The sequence below is a fragment of the Oncorhynchus kisutch genome, linkage group LG22, assembly GCF_002021735.2.
Source record: "Oncorhynchus kisutch isolate 150728-3 linkage group LG22, Okis_V2, whole genome shotgun sequence".
In the NCBI taxonomy this organism is placed as follows: domain Eukaryota; kingdom Metazoa; phylum Chordata; class Actinopteri; order Salmoniformes; family Salmonidae; genus Oncorhynchus; species Oncorhynchus kisutch.
In genome coordinates this window covers 28,638,267-28,652,464 of record NC_034195.2, presented here as the reverse complement: position 1 = coordinate 28,652,464, position 14,198 = coordinate 28,638,267, and the positions used below count along the sequence as shown (strand labels likewise).

The window sequence follows — 14,198 nt, the reverse complement described above, 5'->3', positions numbered from 1 at the left end:
CAATTTTATATCAACATCTGTGGATCTTTTGGTCAGCGCATGTAGGAGTACACGTCCTGGTAATCCGTCTGGTCCTGCGACCTGTTTAAAGGTCTTACTCACATCGGCTACGGAGAGCGTGATCACACAGTCGTCTGGAACAGCTGATGCTCTCATGCACATTTCAGTGTTACTTGCCTGGAAGAAAATTATGTGTATATGTCGAAAAGTGGCTATTTTTCTCGAAATTACATAATCTCACGATTCCAAAGCTATACGATATTACAGATAGCACGTTATCTCACATCTCTGAAAAGATTTGTAATTTTGTACATGTTGACAAAATTGGTGCTACTGTTGGATTTTTGAGCTGGCACCCAATAGACTCCCGTTTACTCCTTGAAGGAGAGCGGTCCTTGTCCCAGAATTGCCCAGAATGCACCGTGTGGCCTTTGATGTTGCATCTTCTCAAAAGTATTTCTGCTGTTGAGAATGTCAGACTCCACTCTGTGAGGCATTGATCTGCAGGTTGAACATGGTGAGATTGTAGACTACTAAATTGATAGTGTAGTTTGTTTATGCGATTTTTACAGCTAACTTTACATGCTGATATTGTCAGTGGTATTATTTTGTGTGGCTTCTTTTGCTTGCTAGCTTGCCTGCCAGCGCATAGAGAGCATTGCATTGTGGATTTTGTAGTCGACTTGAGCTGCAACAGATTTCCACAACGATTTTCAATGTTGCTACTGTCGTGTCTGGCTATGCCGGATTAAGTGATATGACATGCTATTCTATAAAATAATTTCTCCGTAATTAATATTACCTGATTGAGCTAATCATGTAAATGTAATTAACTAGAGAGTCGGGCACCACAAAATAATATTTATAGAGCTGTTATCTTCCGAATAAACTCTTAAAGACCTAGTAATATTTTACATCAATAGCAGTCAATATTAATCGTCATCTTAATTCAGTCTCATTTGAAAGTTGTAAATTCTTTGTTATCTGCACGAACCCTGGCTAACACGTTGAATCAGCAGTACAAAATTGGGTTTAATTATTTATTTACTAAATACCTAACTAATCACACAGAATTACACATAATTAAATCATAACTTGATTACAAATTACGTCATAAAGGAAAAGGTCCCTAGCGGGCGGAACAGATATGACCGCTTGTTTCACAAAAGAAAAGGGACTGGGTTTTGGTGAAAGAGCAGGAAGACTGAGGAACAAAGGGCGAAGCTGTGCTATCGTAAATACAGTATCTTATGCATTCTAAATTACCGCCCATTTGGAAAAGGGAAAAGGGAAATGCAATAAATATTTACACTGAGCTGCGCTTCGGTAGGTTGGTGGTAGACTAATATGTTGTAGTAACGTCGTTGTGTGGTAGACTGGATACTCTGTCTGTTCCTTCCTAACCCTCGTTTGCAGCGGCTGTTGCTAACTCAACGGCTAGGAGGTATCACTTCTGTAGTGAATAAGAGTTCAACGTTCATACCATTCGCAACCAAAGCTCACGCTGATGTTGGCTTCATTCTGTAGTTATTATCTGAACCATTCTGACATCGGACCATCGTCCTCGGAACAGGAGGTTATATTGTCGTCAAGGCTTTATATAGGAAGGGAGAGGAGGGCGTGTTTGAAAAGTTGTCCCTTCACAGGGGGGGGGGGGCACTGATTGAGCATAGCCCTAATTTATGAAACCCCAAATCTCACATTTTCGAAGCTAAAATCACATTTCATCCCATCACGAATAATTTCATATTCAAACATTTAAATTGAACAACAATTCCATGTGAATCCGATAACTATGATGTGTAGACTTTCCACTGTAGAGTTTGTACTGTAGAGAATGTCTCAGATGACAACCGAACTGACATCATATTCATCAATTGGTCGGATTACCAGAATATACACTGCTCAAAAAAATAAAGGGAACACTATAAAATAACACATCCTAGATCTGAATGAATGAAATATTCTTATTAAATACTTTTTTCTTTACATAGTTGAATCTACTGACAACAAAATCACACAAATTATCAATGGAAATCAAATTTATCAACCCATGGAGGTCTGGATTTGGAGTCACACTCAAAATTAAAGTGGAAAACCACACTACAGGCTGATCCAACTTTGATGTAATATCCTTAAAACCAGTCAAAATGAGGTTCAGTAGTGTGTGTGGCCTCCACGTGCCTGTATGACCTCCCTACAACGCCCGGGCATGCTCCTGATGAGGTGGTGGATGGTCTCCTGAGGGATCTCCTCCCAGACATGGACTAAAGCATCTGCCAACTCCTGGACAGTCAGTGGTGCAACTGATGAGGTGGGTGGAGCGAGACATGATGTCCCAGATGTGCTCAATTGGATTCAGGTCTGGGGAACGGGCGGGCCAGTCCATTACATCAATGCCTTCCTCTTGCAGGAACTGCTGACACACTCCAGCCACATGAGGGTCTAGCATTGTCTTGCATTAGGAGGAACCCAGGAGGAACCCAGGGCCAACCGCACCAGCATATGGTCTCACAAGGGGTCTGAAGATCTCATCTCGGTACCTAATGGCAGTCAGGCTACCTCTGGCGAGCACACGGAGGGCTGTGCGGCCCCCCAAAGAAATGCCACCTCACACCATGACTGACCCACCGCCAAACCGGTCATGCTGGAGGATGTTGCAGGCAGAACGTTATCCACGGCGTCTCCAGACTGTCACGTCTGTCACATGTGCTCAGTGTGAACCTGCTTTCATCTGTGAAGAGCACAGGGCGTCAGTGGCCAATTTGCCAATCTTGGTGTTCTCTGGCAAATGCCAAACATCCTGCACGGTGTTGGGCTGTAAGCACAACCCCCACCTGTGGATGTCGGGCCCTCATACCACCCTCATGGAGTGTGTTTCTGACTGTTTGTGCAGACACATGCACATTTGTGGCCTGCTGGAGGTCATTTTGCAGGGCTCTGGAAGTGCTCCTCCTTGCACAAAGGCGGAGGTAGCAGTCCTTCTGCTGGGTTGTTTTCCTCCTACGGCCTCCTCCACGTTTCCTGATGTACTGGCCTGTCTCCTGGTAGCGCCTCCATGCTCTGGACACTACGCTGACAGACACGGCAAACCTTCTTGCCACAGCTCGCATTGATGTACCATCCTGGATGAGCTGCACTACCTGAGCCGTTTGTGTGGGTTGTAGACTCCGTCTCATGCTACCACTAGAGTGAAAGCACCGCCAGCATTCAAACGTGACCAAAACATCAGCCAGGAAGCATAGGAACTGAGAAGTGATCTGTGGTCCCCACCTGCAGAACAACTCATTTATTGGGGGTGTCTTGCTAATTGCCTATAATTTCCACCTGTTGTCTATTCCATTTGCACAACAGCATGGGAAATTTATTGTCAATCAGTGTTGCTTCCTAAGTGGACAGTTTGATTTCACAGTTGTGTGATTGACTTGGAGTTACATTGTGTTGTTTAAGTGTTCCCTTTATTTTTTTGAGCAGTGTAGTTCATTTCCCCCCACCTTCTGATGTTCCCAGAATCTCTATGTTAACCAAGGGTTTTGCAAATGTAACATCAGTAGGGTAGAGAGAGGAAAAAGAGGTAAAGAGGTATTTATGACTGTCATAAACCTACCACCAGGCCAACATCATGACACTACCAACCTTATTATAGTGCCAAAATTAAACATTTGTTAACAAAAAATATTGTTCTCGCATATTAGTGTTATTTAACACTGTAAATTAAAGGAATGAGATGTTTGGTGTGGAGTTTTCCTTTAGTATTGTTTTGTTGTATTATTGATTTTGTATTGTTGATATGTTATGGTAGATTAGTGTGTAATGATGTGTTATGTACTGTTTTATTGTATGTATCTGCGTAATCGTGATTGGACCCCAGGAAGAGTAGCTGCTGCCTTGGCATAAAATACAAAATAAAAATTGGACCAGAGCTAGCTAGAAGTCGGTAGCCAGCAGAGATCTATGCACAATATACTGACTAAAGTAGGTAGCTTTCCAGATAAGGATTTTCTGGATTAGATCGTCTGCTAAATTACTAAAATGTAAGAATTTTGTGGACATTGGAGCTACAAGTTTTCCTTGTAAAAAGTTAGCTATAATGACTTCACTTTTCTTTGCAGGACATTTTGTTTCAAAAAGAAGTCCACATCAGGTATCACCAAGGTGGAAGTTCACACTAAGGTAAACAGCTCAAATGGTTTAACAAACAGGAGTGTCAATGTTCCTCATGATAATGCAGTAATTAAACCTCCTTTGACGTTTTCAACCAAGCCCGAAAGACCTCTCGCCAAAATCAACTTCTCCTCAGTCAATCCCAAAAGCAAGTATGAAGCCATCAGTCCTGTATTAACCCCCTTTTCGGGGAGGAAAACCATCCCAGCTGTGTCTGCTGCAAAGATCTCCCCTGCTTTGACCAACTCTGATAGCTTGATCACAGGTAGCAATGGCAGCAAACCCACAGGACTTGATAGCTCTTTTGGTATTCCCCTGGACGGATGGGATGATTTTGATGACTTTGAAACCCCTGTCAAGGGCAAAAGTACTCTACCAAGTCCAGGGATCTCAGGTAGGTGTGCCAAGGTGACACCTGTTTCCAGTGTTGAACAATTGGATACTAACACACACAGATCAGACAAATATGTCCCTCTACGAGCGCTGAATACAAAGACCAACAGCCGTCATAGAAATAAGTGTAGTCTTGATGGGACAGAACAATGTACTCTCACAATGGAGGACTCACAAGATGCTTCGGAGTCTGCCAGTACTGCGCCAAGAGACAATCCCATCCAGGATCCAGCAGAGTGGGAGCACTGGGAGGTGGAGGATTCTCCCATTAAAATGGTTAGAAGACGACCTTCTGCTTATCAAGCCAAGTCTGTGCTGAGTGACAGTGAAGATGAGAACATCACTGCACCCGGTCCAGTTGAAAAGATAGGTGAGTAGTACTCTTAAAATATAGCCTTGCTCAGGTCCAATTATCAGTGTCTCAGGTCCAAGTATTTTCCCTTTACACATTTATTGTAAGCTGGAGGTCACCTACTTAAAGGAAAACTACATCCCAAAACTGTTTCCTGAGTGTATTGTTGATTTAGTCCCACAATGTTTTGCATATCAGCAATCACATTTTCAAGATGTATAGCTTTCAACATACAGAAATTAGAGGTCGACCGATTAACCGGATTGGCCAAATTAAGGCCGATTTTCAAGTTTTCATATCAATCGGAAATTTGTATTTTTGGACACCGATTTAGCCGATTTAAATTGGATTTATTAATTATTATTTTTTACATCTTTATTTAACTAGGCAAGTCAGTTAAGAACACATTCTTATTTTCAATGACTGCCTAGGAACGGTGGGTTAACTGCCTTGTTCAGGGGCAAAAATACACATTTTCACCTTGTCAGCTCGGGGGACCCAATCTTACAGTCAACTAGCCCAACGCAATAACGACCTGCCTCTCGTTGCACTCCACAAGGAGACTGCCTGTTACGCAAATACAGTAAGCCAAGGTAAGTTCCTAGCTAGCATTAAACTTATAAAAAATAATCAATCATAATCACTAGTTAACTACACATGGTTGATGATATTACTAGATATTATCTAGCGTGTCCTGCATTGCATATAATCTGACTGAGCATACAAGTATCTAAGTATCTGACTGAGCGGTGGTAGGCAGAAGCAGGTGCGTAAACATTCATTCAAACAGCACTTTGGGGTGTTTTGCCATCAGCTATTCGTTGTGCATCAAGCATTGTGCTGTTTTTGACTTCAAGCCTATCAACTCCCGAGATGAGGCTGGTGTAACCGAAGTGAAATGGCTAGCTAGTTAGTGCGCGCTAATAGCATTTCAAACGTCACTCACTCTGAGCCTGTGGTTGTTTCCCTTGCTCTGCATGGGTAACGCTGCTTCGAGGGTTGCTGTTGTCGTGTTCCTGGTTCGAGCCCAGGGAGGAGCGAGGAGAGGGACGGAAGCTATACTGTTACACTGGCAATACTAAAGTGACTATAAGAACATCCAATAGTCAAAGGTTAATGAAATACAAATGGTATAGAGGGAAATAGTCCTATAATTCCAATAATAACTACAACCTGAAACTTCTTACCTGGGAATATTGAAGACTCATGTTAAAAGGAACCACCAGCATTCATTTGTTTTCATGTTCTGAGCAAGGAACTTAAACGTTAGCTTTCTTACATATCATGCACTTTTACTTTCTTCTCCAACACTTTGTTTTTGCATTATTTAAACCAAATTTAACATGTTTCATAATTTATTTGAGGCTAAATTGAATTTGATGTATTATATTAAGTTAAAATAAGTGTTAATTCAGTATTGTTGTAATTGTCATTATTACAAATAAAAATACATTTAAAAATCGGCCGATTTAATCGGTATCAGCTTTTTTTGGTTCTCCAATAATCGGTATCTGTATCGGCGTTGAAAAAAATCATAATCGGTCGACCTCTAACAGAAATACAGCTGGTATGATGCATTTTGCATCATATGGTTCTGCGTTTTGCGTCATATCAGCTGTATCTTGAAAACATGCAAAACATTTTGGGACTATATTAACAATGGTCGAATAAAACATATACCAAAAGATAGTTTTGGGGTGGAGTTTTATTTTCAGGATGAACATCTTGGCAGGGTGTTGATAAATAATGATGTCCTCATTGAAACGACATCAACTCATCTCCCAAAATGTTTCCGCAGATCATCAAAGTAAATGGAATGAGACAGATGTCATAGACATTGATGACAAGTCCGAGCTAGATGGAGACCTAGATTTCATCCCCCCTTCCCCAAGTCCAGAGGATTTCAGTCATTCTACTTCTACAAAGGAAACAAGGTAAGTTTCTGCTGTTCATGTGTACATTCATCTGTTGCATTTTAGTCTGATTATGTTTTACATTTCTTTCTAATGGATGTATGACTTGAGAACTGGTGTGAAATGGTGTGAATGCAATTGTCTTTATATGTTGTACAGCAAGCTATATAGTGCCTTCAGAAAGTATTCATACCCCTTGACTTATTCCACATTTTATTGTTACAGCCTGAATTCAAAATGGATTAAATTGATTTTTCTTCTCATCGATCTACACACAATTCCCCATAATGGTAATCAGGGAAACAAAATAGTCACCTTTCAGGGGAAATTCGCAGTTTTGAATCCAAAATAGGTGACCTACGTGATTCGTGTAGATCCGATTAGAAACGTTTTCGGGGAGGGGCTTTGGATGACTACTGGTTGTATGCAAATGAGTGATGCGCATTTGGCGCATTACTGGCTGTGTCCAAGGCTCTGCCAATCGTTCACATAACAACAGAATGCAGCACGTGGCTGAAGAGACATCCGATGTGCTACTTACAGCATCAGCGCCCGTGTGTACTGGAAAGACAGCGGAAGAGTGGAAAGGCATTTTGTATCCATAGGTTTGCCAGTTAACTTACAGGAGCGCGTCCCCTAAACGATAGTGAAGAGGTAGATGAGAAGCCTGACCATGGAGACGGGGGTGAGAAGGTGATGAAGCCTACTTCTTAAAAACAACTGGCATTTGGAAAGTTTGAGGTGAGGGAGGAAGTGTGGTTGAACAAGTACTGTTAGCATTGTTCATTTGATCCAGCTAGCAAGATACTTATTTGTTAGCTAGCCAGAGAAATGTTGACCAACATTAGCCAACTTATCTGAACAAATAATTGAGGCTATGGTGTGAAAATTAGCTGGCTAATAAAGTCAGACAGCTAACGTTAGCAAGCTAACGTTACAACATCAGATGAGCTAACGTTAGTAACCTAACCAATTTGCTATAGTATTAACTGGTAACGTTATACAACTCCTTGCCGTTCCTCAAGATATATTATGTGTTAGTTGCTTACTGGACCCTGGCGATCTGAAAGTTTGTTAGCTAGTTAACATAACTGCTATCTGTGAACTCGTGTTTTCCCTCTACAGTATGTGATTAATCAGAATGAGAGAATTAGGTGAAAATGAGTCGCTGCTTGTTAAACAAGTGTACAGTTGTGGCCAAAAGTTTTGAGAATGACACATATTAATTTCCACAACGTTTGCTGCTTCAGTGTCTTTAGATATTTTTGTCAGATGTTACTATGGAATACTGAAGTATAATTACAAGCATTTCATAAGTGTCAGGCTTTTATTGACAATTACATGAAGTTGATGCAAAGAGTCAATATTTGCAGTGTTGACCCTTCTTTTTCAAGACCTCTGAAATCCGCCCTGGCATGCTGTCAATTAACCTGTTAAGCCTACGGGGGCGCTATTTCATTTTTGGATAAAAAGACGTTCCCGTTTTAAGCGCAATATATCGTCACAAAAAGATGCTCGACTATGCATGGAATTGGTAGCTTTGGAAAGAAGACACTCTGACGTTTCCAGAACTGCAAAGATTTTCACTGTGAGTGCCCCAGAACTCATGCTACAGGCGAAACCAAGATGTTTCTGCAACCAGGAAATGAACAGGATTTCTGAGGCACCGATTTGCATCATCTCCTTATATGGCTGTGAATGGGACAGGAATGAGCCTGCCCTTTCTATCGTTTCCCCAAGGGGTCTGGAGCATTGTGACGTATTTGCAGGCATATCATTGGAAGATTGACCATAAGAGACTACATTTTCCAAGTGTCCCGCACGGTGTCCTGCGTGGAAATTGATGCGCAAAACTCAGGTGCTGGTATTTTTCCATGGAATTCAGAGAAAAACCATGCTTCCACGAACGGCATATCAATGAAGAGATATGTGAAAAAACACCTTGGGGATTGATTCAAACAGCGTTTGCCATGTTTCGGTCGATATTATGGAGTTAATTCGGAAAAAAGTTCGACGTTTTGGTGACTGAATTTTCGGTTCGTTTCGGTAGCCAAATGTGTAGTAACAAAACGGAGCGATTTGTCCTACACAAAGAATCTTTCAGGAAAAACTGGACATCTGCTATGTAACTGAGAGTCTCCTCATTGAAACATCTGAAGTTCTTCAAAGGTAAATTATTTTATTTGATTACTTTGCTGGTTTTTGTGAAAATGTTATGTGCTAAATGCTACGCTAAATGCTACGGCAGCCATTATCACTCTTACACAAATGATTGATGGTTCAAAAGCATATTTTGAAAATCTGAGATGACAGTGTTGTTAAGAAAAGGCTAAGCTTGAGAGCAGGCATATTTATTTCATTTCATTTGCGATTTTGAGAAATCGTTAACGTTGCGTTATGGTAATGAGCCTGAGGGTGTAGTTACGCTACCGGATCCGGTATCAGTAGTTCAGAGAGGTTAACTTCTGGGCCACATCCTGACTGATGGCAGCCCATTCTTGTTTGTTTGTCCACCTGCCTCTTGAGGATTGACCACAAGTTCCCAATGGGATTAAGGTCTGGGGAGTTTCCTGGCCATGTTCCCTGAGCCACTTAGTTATCACTATTGCCTTATGGCAAGGTGCTCTATCATGCTGGAAAAAGCATTGTTCGTCACCAAACTATTCCTGAATGGTTGGGAGAAGTTGCTCTCGGAGGATGTGTTGGTACCATTCTTTATTCATGGCTGTGTTCTTAGGTAAAATTGTGAGTGAGCCCACTCCCTTGGCTGAGAAGCAACCCCACACATAAATGGTCTCTGGATGCTTTACTGTTGGCATGACACAGGACTGATGGTAGCGCTCACCTTGTCTTCTCCGGACAAGCTTTTTCCGGACGCCCCAAACAATCGGAAAGGGGTTTCATCAGAGAAAATTACTTTACCCCAGTCCTCAGCAGTCCAATCCCTGTAACTTTTGCAGAATATCAGTCTGTCCCTGATGTTTTTCCCAGAGAGAAGTGGCTTCTTTGCTGCCCTTCTTGACACCAGGCCATCCTCCAAAAGTCTTTGCCCCGCTGTGCATGCAGATGAACTCACACCTACCTGCTGCCATTCCTGAGCAAGCTCTGTACTGGTGGTGCCCCGATCCCGCAGCTCAATCAACTTTACAAGACTGTCCTGGTGCTTACTGGACTTTCTTGGACGCCCTGAAGCCGCCTTCACAACAATTGAACCACTCTCCTTGAAGTTGTTATGATCCGATAAATGGTTGATTTAGGTGCAATCTTACTGGCAGCAATATCCTTGCCTGTGAAGCCCTTTTTGTGCAAAGCAATGATGACTGCACGTCTTTCCTTGCAGGAAACTATGGTTGACAGGGGAAGAACAATGATTCCAAGCACCGCCCTCCTTTTGAAGCTTCCAGTCTGTTATTCGAACTCAATCAGCATGACAGATGTCTCCAGCCATGTCCTCGTCAACACTCACCTGTGTTAAAGAGAGAATCACTGACATGATGTCAGCTGGGCCTTTTGTGGCAGGGCTGAAATGCATTGGACATGTTTTTTGTGATTCAGTTAATTTGCATGGCAAAGAGGGACTTTGCAATTCATCTGATCACTTCATAACATTCTGGAGTATATGCAAATTGCCATCATACAAACTGAGGCAGCAGACTTTGGGGGTCGCAAGCATTCTATTATAAAGGCTGTCATGGCTAACTGCAATATTCAGGTATTGTTTTTTTCTCAAGACTTGTGTGTCATTTGCAGTAAAGTCTATGCAACAAATAACATTGGCTTGCTTTCTTTACATTTTTTTGCTGTGAGTTGGGTTCACATTAGCCACTTTTTTTTTTACACAGACTGATCATATTCTTTGTTGTTTAAATAGTTTTAACATTCTGTATACTCCCCTTGTCCTAAGGGTCAAACAAGACCCGCCTTCTCTAAACCCCTAAAATAAAGCAGCTTAATTGAATTTTAAACCCCAAATCTATTTTGCATGAAGAAGCAACCTATCATTCATCACAAACTTTGTGAATATCAGGGTTTTCCCTCTTCACAATGCAGAAAGACTACATTTAATCAGTGGACACCACTGATTTCTATTACAACACACCTGTCATAATTGTTTTTGATTATTATTGTTTGAGGTACTGCATAGGTCTAAACATACATATTTTAGAAAGAGAGCACTTGTGTAGCAGAAATGTGCAGAAATACGTTTTTGATGGGAAACAATTACTCTTGAACGTTTTTGGCAACATAGTGATATTTTCTTATACAGTACAATGAGGAATTCAACTACGAAATACTAGTCTTCTCCCATTTTTTTTTAAAACCATTGCCCCCACCCACAAGGTGTATAAACAACAACAATAAAATAAGATAATAGATACAAAAACATGAAGAACATAAATAAAATCAATCAACTCTAATTAGCACATGTAGGACAGTATGCAAGTGTGTGTGCATGGACTTTACATATGTATTTCTCACATGTGCAGGAAATAGTATTTATTTTACAGTCCTTCTTTGGGGGGCAGAATTTGGCTGCAGCCTCAGGTGGATCAGGACAGGATTCAGCCCCATGAACATCTTTCACAAGCACTGCAGAGGATGCTGTGCGGGGGAGGTGCGCCCTTTGAATGTGTGGGGTTACAAGTGCCTTTCCCAGCTGCTCCAGGAACACCCTCCTCTTGTTCCGCTTATCAGACATCCAGGTAAGGTTGAACTTGTTCCATATCACGAAGGCATTGTATGAGGACACATCAATGGTGTTATGGAAGATGACCAGGGGCCAGCGGTCAGTCATCCTGCAGCTGTAAGTTCCAATCATCTTGTCCAGGTTGTCCACGCCTCCTTTGTTGTGGTTGTAGTGCAGGATGATGGCTGGCTTCCTGTCCTCACGATCACTGATCTAAGCTGTTTGTGCAGTGTGCTCAGCAGGACCACATACTTGTTCCTCTTTGGGAGGTAAGAAACTGGAGTGGTGGTGAAGGCAAACTTTGGTGAGAAGCCCTCTCTCCTTGTTGTGAGGCGTTCTTTCTAACTGCCAACCATGGTGATCTTCTTCATTATCTGCTGGCTGAGTTAAATCAGTAGCATAATCTCAATTTCTTATCATGTGTGTTTTTATGGTGAGTAAATTATTTTAGAACTACTGGTCAAAAATGACCCTAAGACAATCTTTGTACCCTTGTGGTGTACAGCTTTCATGGAAATATGAACAAAGACTATGTTTTACTTTTTCTAATGTTGGGGGTCACTCGAAGAAACATCTCATTTCAAGTTGGAAAAAAAGATCACTTGGGGGTTTTCTCTGCTGTTAAACATAGTGGCGGGTCATTTTTGACACTTAAAACAACACAAGGGTTAACCTGCATTTCCCCCTAGCAGGGATTTCTTTGCATGTTTTAGTGCTCAAGAAAAGTGTCACCTTTTCGGGCCCTCACCAATTTGCATCCCTGGGCAATGTGAAAACATGTTTTATACATTTTTGTAAATGTATTGAACATGAAATACAGTTCTCATTTACATAAGTATTCACACCCCTGAGTCAATACTTTGTAGAAGCACCTTTGGCGGTGATTTCAGCTTTGAGTCGTCTTGGAAATGTCTATCAGCTTTGCACATCTGGATTTGGAGATCTTCTCCCATTCTTCCCTGCATATTTTCTCACGCGCTATTATGTTTGATGGGGAAAGGCGGTGAACAGCAATCTTCACATCTTTCCACAGATGTTTAGTGGGATTCAAGTCTTTGCTTTGGCTGTGCCACTCAAGAACCTTCATATCCTTGTTCTGAAGCCATTCCAGCATTGGTTTGGCTGTATGCTTGGGGTCATTGTCCTGTTTGAATGTAAATCCTCGCCCCACTGAGGTGGTTTGTACTCTGCAACAGGTTCTCATCAAGGATTTGCCGGTATTTGGCTCCATTCATTGCTCTATCCTTACAAGTCTCCCAGTCCCTGCCGCTGAAAAGCAGCCACATAACATGATTCTGCAAACACCATGCTACACGGTATGGATGGTGTTAACCAGGCACATCTCATAACCTGTCTTTCTCCAGACATTGTGCTTTGCATTCAGGTCAAATAGTTATATTTTTGTCTCATCAGACCACAATCTTTTGCCTTATGCTCTTTCATGTGCCTTTTTGCAAACTCCAGGTGTGCTGTCATTTACTTTTTCTCAGGAGTGACTTCCGTCTGGTCACTCTCCCGTAAAGCCCAGATTGGTTAAGTGCTGTAGAGACTGTTCTGCTTCTGGCAGATTCTCCCATCAGCCAAGGAACTCTGCAATTCTGTCAGTGTGGTCATTGGGTTCTTGGTCACCTCCCTGACCAAGGTCCTTCTTGCCCAGTTGCTCATTTTGGTCAGACAGCCAGCTCTTGGGAGAGTCTGGGTACTTTCCCAGTGATGGAGACCACTGTCTTCTTGGAAACTTTCACCACTTTAGAAATAGTTTTATACCCTTCCTCAGATATATGCCTCATCACAATTCTGTCTTGGAGATCTACGGACAGTTCCTTGGACTTCATGGTATAGATTCTGCTCTGTAATACTGTGGGACCTTATATAGACAGGTGTTTCTTTCTAAATAATGTCCAAACAATTTAATTGGCCACAGGTGAACTCTAATCAAGTTGTAGTGACATCAAGGATGGTCAATGGTAATTGGATGCAACTGAGCTCAATTTTGAGTCATAGTAAAGGGGTGTGAATACTTATGTAAATAGATTTCAGTATTTCATTTTTATATAAATTAGCAAACATTTCTGAAAATATGTTTTCACTTTGTCATAGGGTATTGTGTGTAGATGATGGGTGAGAAAATAAAATCAATTTTGAATTCAGGCTGTAACACAGCAAAATGTGGAATAAGTCGAGGGGTATGAATACTTTCTGAAGGCACTGTATCTACTTGGTAAGCGTTGTTTATGATCACAACAGATTGAAGTCAGCTGGCTCTGCAGTCCGTAAAGACAACAGTCCTGAATCAACAAGAGGGTCGGTGTCGAGCCTACAAAGAGTGTCTGATGGTCCTCTGAAAGAAAGAAAAGGTGAATAACATGGGTTATGTTTAAGCCAGATGTTTTGGTATGTTTTTATAATTCCAGTGAACATTGCATATAATTCTCTTGTATTGAGTCCTCGTTTTATTTGTCCCTTTAGTCACCAATCCAAAATCTGAAGATCAGCTCTTGAGTATCATGGAGTCCATCTGTGCTCTGGTGGATTCCATCCCTGATCATGAACTATTAGGCCTGTCCTGTGGGACAGAGCTCTTACTGCAGCGGGCTTATAGGTAATTGATTTAATCTGAGCTATTTTATATGGGACAACTACTGTAGATTAATTTTCAGCTATAGTTCTACTGTGACAAATATTAATC

General features: G+C 41.6%; 1 protein-coding gene across 3 annotated transcripts in view; it reads left to right on the top strand.

Moving 5' to 3' along the window:
- Window positions 1-14,198, top strand: part of blm (BLM RecQ like helicase) — a 35,418-nt gene that overhangs the window by 6,538 nt on the left and 14,682 nt on the right. The window contains exons 2-6 of one of the 3 annotated variants that reach the window (XM_020457076.2): window positions 4,113-4,173; window positions 4,264-4,927; window positions 6,708-6,843; window positions 13,757-13,866; window positions 13,979-14,111. In XM_020457076.2, the coding sequence (XP_020312665.1) occupies window positions 4,113-4,173; window positions 4,264-4,927; window positions 6,708-6,843; window positions 13,757-13,866; window positions 13,979-14,111 (1,104 nt within the window). Of the gene's footprint in view, window positions 1-4,112; window positions 4,928-6,707; window positions 6,844-11,733; window positions 11,779-13,756; window positions 13,867-13,978; window positions 14,112-14,198 lie in introns of those variants that run through there. The other 2 variants (XM_020457075.2, XM_020457077.2) reach the window with 2 other exon arrangements.